Below are 11649 nucleotides of genomic sequence, written 5' to 3' on the forward strand. Positions count from 1 at the left end.
AGCTATATACATTCCCTAAGGAAAGTGACACCTTTTTGTAAAATCATCACTTGGAGGCTAATATTTTTTGCACTATCTGAGTCCCATCTAAGTTATGGGATAGAAGTGTGGGGATCCAGCAGTAACGGTAACACAAGTCTCCAAAAAAATATTTTTTGAAAGTTGTTTGAAATTTGATAATTGGCTTCCGTGTACTTTTCAGCGCTGATTTAAAAAATGCAATACATTTTTTTCTAATGCGTCAGGTTTCCTCACAAAAAGGGAGTATTTTTGGGTATAATAACAAAATTTAAGCAATTTATCTCATTTTTTCCAACGTTATAAAATTTTATTTTATTTATAAATCATGTTCTAAACTACATTTCCAATACACTTCCATTTCTCTTTAAACTCATAAGTCCTTATAATAACGCCTTCTGTTGAAACTTCTTTAATTGCTTTTCTGGGTGTGGACTCATTGAGGATCATCTCTTTTTATCATCCAGCAGTAGTCCGCTATCATGTTGATGTTCCATCTTCGATGATATCTTATTTCCATTTCTTTGATGTCTTGGTAAAATCTTCACTTACATCACCAAGGTATGCAGGGAAGTAGTGAAGATGTGAGTGGAGAAAATGAACTTTAATGCTCATGTTACAGCCCAGCTACTTAAAGTTGTTAAGCATGTCTGCGACAATTGTCTTGTAGTTTGGATCTTGTTTGTTTCCTAGGAAACCAGTAACAACTAATTTAAAAGATGTCCATGCTGCCTTTGTTTTGTTTCCATTTGGTCCACAAAGTTGGAATCTGTCATTAGCTTTCTAATGTCTGGTCTGACAAAGATTTTTTTGCCTTGGATAAACCAGGAAACTGTCCACGAAGATATTTGAAAAACTCCCCTTCTTTTGGCAATGCCTTAACAAATTGTTTCATCAGCCCCAACTTAATGTGGAGTAGTGGAAGTAACACCTTTTTGGGATCCACAAGGCTTTTCCTCTCAACATTTTTAACCCCTACCTGTAAGGTTTTTCTCAAGGGCCAAGCTTTTTTATGTAGTGTTTCTTTCTGTCTCTTACTGTCCCATTCACAGAGAAAGCAGGGGAACTTTGTATAGCCACTTTGTTGACCAAGCAGCATTGAAATCACTTTTAAATCACCACATAGTGTCCATTTGTGGTCTGAATAGCAGTTTTATTAAAACCAGTTCAAGATTTTTGTACCATTCTTTTAAGTGAACCGAGTGTCCAACTGGTATAGAAGCGTACTTATTGCCATTGTGTAGAAGTCCCATTTTAAGGCTTCTTTTTGAAGAATCAATAAAAAGTCTCCACTCATCAGGAGCATATTCTATTTTGAAACGTGCCATAAGTCCAGGAACATCACTGCAAAACACCAGGTCACCTTCTTGAGAGAAGAAAGATACAAACTCTTTTTCCCTCGATCGATACCAAAAAAAGGATGTACCCAGAGCCAATATATGTTTATCTTTCAATCTAGATCCTAAAACCTCTTCCGATTCTTTAGAATCTCTAACGAAGTCGTTCAGTTCAAATTGTGAGAATGGAATGGGATCGGTTGTGCCAGCATCGTAGCAATCTCTTTCTTCACTATCACCTTCCTGAGCAAACGGTTCGTGATCATCTATATCATCCAAAGAATCTGGAGCAGAGAGTATTGGTACTTCAGGTTCATGAGGAATGGGGTGAATGGCTAATTGAATGCTTTGTTTTTCAAATTGAAACCTCGTACATTGCAAGAACAAAAATAGCAGTCATCACTAAGATTTTTGGGCTCCCTCCAAACCATAGGTATTCCAATACGTAAGGACTGCTTTTTACGTTGAAACCATTGCCTCAGTTCTTCAACATACATTGAATAAACTTTGTGTGGGACCCAAGGCTTATCTTGATCACTTAACTTTATAGGAAAAGTGGGCGAAATATACAATTCAACAAAATCGGAAATGTTTCTTTGTTGCTTTTTACCTGTATACTTACCACAAATGTAGCAAAAACAATCAGGTGAGTTTATACATTTTCTGGTCGCCATTGTCCATTGTCCATAAAACAACTTCACAACACAAGAAATGTCACTACTTTAAAGCATTAGTAACAACAACACGTGAACAGCAGAGAGTGAAGAGGTACTATGGACTGAAGCAGAGGCTCACTGCTTGGTGATAGAGGGGGTAAGGGGCAGTGCGACAGAGAGGTACTGACCTAAAATACTGCTGGTTTCTCCTAATTACTCTTTATTTTACGCATATCTAATATAAAAACGTCTAAATAACAGTTTATGGAGATGCTAAAAACCAAAATTCAAGTTCACTAGAGTGCTGAAATATCGAAAAAAGCTAAAACTAGACAAGCAGTTTGGAAAATAACTGTACATGATGGACTTTTTCCTCTATTTTTCCCGACATCAGCGTTGAAAACACTATAAAAATCACTTAATAAATATGAAACAATTTTTATGTCGCAGACCTGTGTAATACGAAAAGTGTCCTTGCCCTATAAAAGAAGGGACTTAGAATTATGGGAAATAAATGTGCCAGGGAGTCAGGGAGTCCTGCAGAAATTTGTTTAAAGAATTTGTAAGGTGGCTATAATTTCACACCTTACAAGAACTCATCCACATACTTTGCTGTGATCTACAAACACAATTCGGTATCATGTGACAGGTTGTACATCGTATATATGAATATATAAAGGAGACTGACATTGTCACATACGTCTTGTAAATAATTGTTAATGCTTATTGCATGGAAGGTGACAGAGTGGCTTTATTACAAAAATGGCGTAACGAATGATTGCTTTACTAGTAGATGTTGGAACGCCAGTGGACATGAAACGCAGGCAGAACTCAAGCTCTGGGTGACAGGTGTTGGTCCTGCTTAAACACAGGAAGTAGCTAGACAGGCGCCGTGACACCTAAGCTCAGGAGCACAATAGGGTGATGGCTGGCCGCTATGTAGTAGGGGCCGGAAGGATAACCGGATAATACTTCCGAACGCTGAAAATCTAGGACGCAAGTGAGAGGAACGAAGAAGCGACACCTCGGAAACCTCACAGGCCGGGTTATTTCCAAGGATTTTTACTCAGCAGCATACCATTGTACGAGTATAGGTTCTTCCCGCAAACTTTCTGTGCTGGACGCCGAAAGACTAAGATGTGGTTGGTCGGCATTCGGAAGAATCCGTAGAGAGGGAGAATATTCCGTGGTTTCGGGAATATGATTCGTTTTCGGAATTACAGTGGTGTGGAGCCTAGCCTAGCTGGGAAGCCAGCGCTAGAGAGACGTCTTCCGTTGTGAGCATCCGTTTGTGACGGTCGCTCGATATCAGCTTTGTTGGGACAGACGGACTTGGTGTCTTTGCTCTCAGGAGAGTTTATAGTTAGAACAGTTAGGCACTGTACTGTTGCGACCCTATCCCTTTCAGACACGATACGCACAATTGTGTGGGCGCAGTTTATTTGCGTTGCAGCATAACATTATTCCGCTATGCAGTTGAGTCCCAAGTCACACGAGTGTGCAGGAATCGCTGTTTCACATACAACTCGATTTATATCGATATCTCGTTACAGACGCGAGATATTGTGTCTTAATCTTTGGTAATTTTCAAGATGGCGGGTCGGAAGCATGTCTGTCGAGGTAATTTTTTTTATTTATTTATTTATTTATTTATTTATTTTTATTTTTTTTTGTCGTCAGTCTACTGACTGGTTTGATGCGGCCCACCACGAATTCCTTTCCTGTGCTAACCTCTTCATCTCAGAGTAGCACTTGTTGCAACCTACGCCCTCAATTATTTGCTTGACGTATTCCAATCTCTGTCTTCCTCTACAGTTTTTGCCCTCTACCGCTACCTCTAGTACCATGGAAGTCATTCCCTCATGTCTTAGCAGATGTCCTATCACCCTGTCCCTTCTCCTTATCAGTGTTTTCCACATATTGCTTTCCTCTCCGATTCTGCATAGAACCTCCTCATTCCTTACCTTATCAGTCCACCTAATTTTCAACATTCGTCTATAGCACAACATCTCAAATGCTTCGATTCTCTTCTGTTCCGGTTTTCTCACAGTCCATGTTTTACTACCATACAATGCTGTACTCCAGACGTACATCCTCAGAAATTTCTTCCTCAAATTAAGGCCGTTATTTGATATTAGTAGACTTCTCTTGGCCAGAAATGCCTTTTTTGCCATAGCGAGTCTGCTTTTGATGTCCTCCTTGCTCCGTCCGTCATTGGTTATTTTACTGCCTAGGTAGCAGAATTCCTTAACTTCATTGACTTTGTGACCATCAATCCTGATGTTAAGTTTCTCACTGTTTTCATTTCTACTACTTCTCATTACCTTCGTCTTTCTCTGATTTACTCTCAAACCATACTGTGTACTCATTAGACTGTTCATTCCGTTCAGCAGATCATTTAATTCTTCTTCACTTTCACTCAGGATAGCAATGTCATCAGCGAATCGTATCATTGATATCCTTTCACCTTGTATTTTAATTCCACTCCTGAACCTTTCTTTTATTTCTATCATTGCTTCCTCGATGTACAGATTGAAGAGTAGGGGCGAAAGGCTACAGCCTTGTCTTACACCCTTCTTAATACGAGCACTTCGTTCTTGATCGTCCACTCTTATTATTCCCTCTTGGTTGTTGTACATATTGTATGTGACCCGTCTCTCCTTATAGCGCCGGCCGCGGTGGTCTCGCGGTTAAGGCGCTCAGTCCGGAACCGCGCGACTGCTACGGAGGCAATTCTGACGTTACGGCTAATAATGGAAGCAAGGCTAAAGAAAAATCAAGACACTTTCATAGGATTTGTCGACCTGGAAAAAGCGTTCGACAATATAAAATGGTGCAAGCTGTTCGAGATTCTGAAAAAAGTAGGGATAAGCTATAAGGAGAGACGGGTCATATACAACATGTACAACAACCAAGAGGGAATAATAAGAGTGGACGATCAAGAACGAAGTGCTCGTATTAAGAAGGGTGTAAGACAAGGCTGTAGCCTTTCGCCCCTATCTCTTCTAAATCGACTCCTGTTTCTTCTTCTATCACATCAGACAAATCTTCACTCTCATAGAGGCTTTCAATGTATTCTTTCCACCTATCTGCTCTCTCCTCTGCATTTAACAGTGGAATTCCCGTTGCACTCTTAATGTTACCACCGTTGCTTTTAATGTCACCAAAGGTTGTTTTGACTTTCCTGTATGCTGAGTCTGTCCTTCCGACAATCATATCTTTTTCGATGTCTTCACATTTTTCCTGCAGCCATTTCGTCTTAGCTTCCCTGCACTTCCTATTTATTTCATTCCTCAGCGACTTGTATTTCTGTATTCCTGATTTTCCCGGAACATGTTTGTACTTCCTCCTTTCATCAATCAACTGAAGTATTTCTTCTGTTACCCATGGTTTCTTCGCAGCTACCTTCTTTGTACCTATGTTTTCCTTCCCAACTTCTGTGATGGCCCTTTTTAGAGATGTCCATTCCTCTTCAACTGTACTGCCTACTGCGCTATTCCTTATTGCTGTATCTGTAGCGTTAGAGAACTTCAAACGTATCTCGTTATTCCTTAGTACTTCCGTATCCCACTTATTTGCGTATTGTTTCTTCCTGACTAGTGTCTTGAACTTCAGCCTACTCTTCATCACTACTATAGTGTGATCTGAGTCTATATCTGCTCCTGGGTACGCCTTACAATCCAGTATCTGATTTCGGAATCTCTGTCTGACCGTGATGTAATCTAATTGAAATCTTCCCGTATCTCCCGGCCTTTTCCAAGTATACCTCCTCCTCTTGTGATTCTTGAACAGGGTATTCGCTATTACTAGCTGAAACTTGTTACAGAACTCAATTAGTCTTTCTCCTCTATCATTCCTTGTCCCAAGCCCATATTCTCCTGTAACCTTATCTTCTACTCCTTCCCCTACAACTGCATTCCAGTCGCCCATGACTATTAGATTTTCGTCCCCCTTTACATACTGCATTACCCTTTCAATATCCTCATACACTTTCTCTATCTGTTCATCTTCAGCTTGCGACGTCGGCATGTATACCTGAACTATCGTTGTCGGTGTTGGTCTGCTGTCGATTCTGATTAGAACAACCCGGTCACTGAACTGTTTACAGTAACACACCCTCTGCCACAACTTCCTATTCATAACGAATCCTACACCTGTTATGCCATTTTCTGCTGCTGTTGATATTACCCGATACTCATCTGACCAGAAATCCTTGTCTTCCTTCCACTTCACTTCACTGACCCCTACTATATCTAGATTGAGCCTTTGCATTTCGCTTCTCAGATTTTCTAGTTTCCCTACCACGTTCAAGCTTCTGACATTCCACGCCCCGACTCGTAGAACGTTATCCTTCCGTTGATTATTCAATCTTTTTCTCATGGTTACCTCCCCCTTGGCAGTCCCCTCCCGGAGATCCGAATGGGGGACTATTCCGGAATCTTTTGCCAATGGAGAGATCATCATGACACTTCTTCAAATACAGGCCACATGCCCTGTGGATACACGTTACGTGTCTTTAATGCAGTGGTTTCCATTGCCTTCTGCATCCTCATGTCGTTGATCATTGCTGATTCTTCCGCCTTTAGGGGCAATTTCCCACCCCTAGGACAAGAGAGTGCCCTAAACCTCTATCCGCTCCTCCGCCCTCTTTGACAAGGCCGTTGGCAGAATGAGGCTGACTTCTTATGCCGGAAGTCTCCGGCCGCCAATGCTGATTATTTATCAATATGTAGGCAGTGGCGGGGATCTAACCCGGGACCAAAGACGTTTTGATTACGAATCAAAGACGCTACCCCTAGACCACGGGTACAAATGTTTATTGTGCTTTATTTATTGCGTTTTGACATGTGGAAAAATGTGTTTGAGATTCCGAAAGGTGTACAGAAGTAAATAAAAATATGTACGCCACAATTATTTGAATACTTTCACAGCTACAATGATTGTAACATCCACACGCATAATTGTGCGTGTTGGGACTATTTTACCGGCATATGGTCGTTTTCGGTCGATGTTTGTGGTTACGATTCGGAACAGATTACGGAATAGATAAGTCATTTTACTATTGTATTTAGGCATTATTTTCACAGTTCGTTTGTTTGTTTCGTTTTAGGGCTTACTGATGAGGAAATTCTAACCATATTAGATGACTCTGAAGTGGAAGTCTTCAGTAGTGATGACGAATTGTTAGATACATCTACATCTACATGATTACTCTGCAATTCACATTTAAGGGCTTGGCAGAGGGTTCATCGAACCACAATCATACTATCTCTCCACTATTCCAGTCCCGAACAGCGCGTGGGAGAAACGAACACCTAAACCTTTCTCTTCGAGCTCTGATTTCTTTTATTTTATTTTGATGATCATTCCTACCTATGTAGGTTGGGCTCAACAAAATATTTTCGCATTTGGAAGAGAAAGTTGGTGACTGAAATTTCGTAAATATATTTCGCTGCGACGAGAAACGTCTTTGCTTTAATGACTTCCATCCCAACTCGCGTATCATATCTGCCACACTCTCTCCCCTATTACGTGATAATGCAAAATGAGCTGCCCTTTTTTGCACCCTTTTGAAGTCCACCGTCAATCCCACCTGGTAAGGATTCCACACCGCGCAGCAATATTCTAACAGTGGACGCACGAGTGTAGTGTAAGCTGTCTCTTTAGTGGACTTGTTGCATCTTCTAAGTATCCTGCCAATGAAACGCAGCCTTTGGCTCGCCTTCCCCACAATATTATCTATGTGGTCTTTCCAACTGAAGTTGTTCGTAATTTTAACACACAGGTACTTAGTTGAATTAACCGAGCGAGGTGGCGCAGTGGTTAGCACACTGGACTCGCATTCGGGAGGACGACGGTTCAATCCCGCGTCCGGCCATCCTGATTTAGGTTTTCCGTGATTTCCCTAAATCGCTCCAGGCAAATGCCGGGATGGTTCCTCTGAAAGGGCACGGCCGACTTCCTTCCCTGTCCTTCCCTAATCCGATGAGACCGATGACCTTGCTGTTTGGTCTCTTTCCCCAAAACCAACCAACTTAGTTGAATTGACAGCCTTGAGAATTGTACTATTTATCGAGTAATCGAATTCCAACGGATTTCTTTTGGAACTCATGTGGTTCACCTCACACTTTTCGTTATTTAGCTTCAACTGCCACCTGCCACACCATACAGCAATCTTTTCTAAATCGCTTTGCAACTGATACTGGTCTTTGGATGACCTTACTAACGGTAAATTACAGCATCATCTGCGAACAACCAAAGAGAACCGCTCAGATTGTCACCCAGGTCATTTATATAGATCAGGAACAGCAGAGGTCCCAGGACGCTTCCCTGGGGAACACCTGATATCACTTCAGTTTTACTCGATGATTTGCCGTCTATTACTACGAACTGCGACCTTCCAGACAGGAAATCACGAATCCAGTCGCACAACTGAGACGATACCCCATAGGCCTGCAGCTTGATTAGTTGTCGCTTGTGAGGAACGGTGTCAAAAGCTTTCCGGAAATCTAGAAATACGGAATAAACTTGAGATCCCCTGTCAATAGCGGCCATTACTTCGTGCGAATAAAGAGCTAGCTGCGTTGTACAAGAACGATGTTTTCTGAAACCATGCTGATTATGTATCAATAGATCGTTCCCTTCGAGGTGATTCATAATGTTTGAATACAGTATATGCTCCAAAACCCTACTGCAAAACGACGTCAGTGATACAGTCTGTAGTTCGATGGATTACTCCTAATACCCTTCTTAAACACTGGTGCGACCTGCGCAATTTTCCAGTCTGTATGGTGCAGATCTATCGGTGAGCGAGCGGTCGTATATGGTTGCTAAGTAGGGAGCTATTGTATCAGCGTAATCTGAAAGGAACCTAATCGGTATACAATCTGGACCTGAAGACTTGCCCGTATCAAGCGATTTGAGTTGCTTCGCAACCCCTAAGGTATCTACTTCTAAGAAACTCATGCTAGCAGCTGTTCGTGTTTCAAATTCTGGAATATTCCATTCGTCTTCCCTGGTGAAGGAATTTCGGAAAACTGCGTTCAGTAACTCCGCTTTAGCGGCACAGTCGTCGGTAACAGTACCATCGGCACTGCGCAGCGAAGGTATTGACTGCGTCTTGCCGCTTGTGCACTTTACACACGACCAGAATTTGTTTGGATTTTCTACCAAATTTCGAGACAATGTTTCGTTGTGGAACCTATTAGAGGCATCTCGCATTGAAGTCCGTGCCAAATCCCGCGCGTCTGCAAATTTTAGCCAATCTTTCGGGATTTCGCGTTCTTCTGATCTTCGCATGCAACTTGGTCAAAAAAAAAAAAAAAAACATTGGAAACACATCGTCGTTTGTCCACTTAGAGAAAGGACCATTCACCTCCAAAACTTTTGCGCACTCAGAGAGTGAGGTAGGACAGGAAATTAAAACTCCAATGAGCTATTTCAGCGAGTACTACCCAGAAGATTTTTTCAGTTAGCATCTGACTGCACTATCAGTTATTACTTTTCGAAGAAAGGGAAGTTGTTTCATACAAATCCTCAAGAGATAAAAAAGCTGTATGGCATGCATGTACTTATGGGCTGCTTTAGATATCCTCGTACTTGTATGTACTGCAGAAGTCATTGCGTATGCCAACTATTGCAGATTGTATGCCTAGAGACAGGTTCTTCACTCTCAGAACAACACTGTATGTTGTGGACGCTAACAACATTCCACGTGAATCAGAAACTAATAGATTGTGGAAAGTACAACCTGCAATTAATGTTGTACGCAGTGCTTGTTTGAGACCTCCACGCCCCTCTGAAAATGATTATTCTACTGATGAGCAAATGGTACCATTTACTGGACGCTGCACATTGTCTCAGTATTTTCCAAACAAACCGCGCCCTTTGGGAATTAATAACTTTGTTTTGGCAACAACGAAAGGTTTAGTACTTGATTTTGAATTTTATCAAGGTAAATCAACACCTCTGCCAGATGTTGGCCTCGGTCTTGGGCCATCTGTAATACTTCGCCTTGCTCAAACATTACCTCAAGGTTCAAGACTATATTTTGACAGACATTTTATAGCTTTGCCATTATTGCAACAGTTACTTGACCTAGGGCTGGAAGGAACAGTAACCATAATGAAAAACAGAGTAAAACCAGTTCACCTGACAGAAGAAAAAAGACTGAATAGAGGAGATATGGAAGAATTCTGCAGGGACGGTGATAAAACAGTCATTGTCCAGTGGAAAGATTCAAAAGCTGTGACCCTTGCCTCTACTTGTACAGGATGTGAACCTGTAAGCAATGTTGAGAGATGGAGTAAACTAGAAAAGAAGTACATCTTAGTGCCATATCCTGCAGTCATAGTGAAGTACAACCTGTGTATGGGAGGAGTGGACCTCTGCGACCAAATGATGGAGACCTACAGGACTTTCTTGAAGACAAAAAAGTGGATTTTAAAAGTTTTGATTCATTTACTTGATTTGGCTTGCGTCAATTCCTGGTTACAATACAAAGTTGAATGCGAAGCCAATAAAGTACAAAAGAAAAGCACTTTAGATGTTCTTGGATTACGACAAGTGCTTGGGGAAGCGCTAATTTCTTCTTCTTCAGGACAGGAACATGAAAGTGAATCCGTTGAAGAGCCACCAAATAAAATGTTCAAACCAGCAAACACAACATGTGATGAGAAGCGGCTAGACGGATATCATCACTGGCCAACTGTTGATGATTTGCCTTAAGCTCGTTGCTGTAGGAAAAAAAAAAAAAATGCAAGAAGAGGACTAGAACAAGATGTCTGAAGTGTAATATTTATTTATGCCAAAAGACAGTATTTGCTTTCGGGAATATCACTGCAAGAAATGACATAAATATGTAAGATAATCCTGACCCACACAATCGTGTGGGTTAAAAATTTGTATCAAAATTAAGAAATAAAATTTTCTAAGCAATTGGTTCACGATTCTATATATTTTTTTAGTTACGAAAATGCATTTATTTCAAAATTTTCATTTCAAGTTTGTGTGGGGGTCTGAAAGGGCTATACGATTCTGGACTTCATCTCTGGGTTGGAAGTCGTCGTTGAGTACACAGCGTTCAGTAATTGAGAGCACTTCCTCAGTCTATAAATATGTTGAGACGTTATGTGAACTCCATCCTTGTGACTGGGAGCTCGCGTTTCTCGCCTGTAGAACACAGAGAGGAGAAGACAGTATTAGAGTATATTAGTCAGAGGACCGCCTTCTGCCGTCCTACTGTTTGAAAGAGTTTTTATTTTTGTGGCTGGAGTTCTTCCATCGACGCAGACGTGTACGAGACCAGCACGCTGACACACCAGACACAGTATGTTTGGTGATATCACAAATTGCTTCGGCTTATTAGAGCTATAAAGCTAAACAGCTGTGATCATGTTAGTTTATTCCCACTGAGGTTCCACACCACCGTAGACCATCTTTGAAAGTAGTGTCTTCTAGTGTTTGGTACATAGATGATGTTAGTCATTTCGCGTTATTGATATTAGATTGCGCAGTCATAAAAAGGGGCAGAGTTGGGCAATTGATTAGTAATTTTACTTAGGAACTGTAAACTTTGTAATATAAGGGTATTTTTAATCTGCAATAAATATATAAGCAGGAACAACATTTATCATTTA

The 11649-nt window shown here is 41.1% G+C and overlaps 1 protein-coding gene across 1 annotated transcript; it reads left to right on the plus strand.

Moving 5' to 3' along the window:
* Positions 1-9637: 9637 nt before the first annotated feature.
* LOC126474297 (piggyBac transposable element-derived protein 3-like) lies at positions 9638-10738 on the plus strand. Its single transcript, XM_050101762.1, has one exon. The coding sequence runs from the start codon at positions 9638-9640 to the stop codon at positions 10736-10738; it is 1101 nt and encodes a 366-aa protein (XP_049957719.1).
* Positions 10739-11649: the final 911 nt, after the last annotated feature.

This window comes from Schistocerca serialis, chromosome 4 (genome assembly GCF_023864345.2).
Source record: "Schistocerca serialis cubense isolate TAMUIC-IGC-003099 chromosome 4, iqSchSeri2.2, whole genome shotgun sequence".
In the NCBI taxonomy this organism is placed as follows: Eukaryota; Metazoa; Arthropoda; class Insecta; order Orthoptera; family Acrididae; genus Schistocerca; species Schistocerca serialis.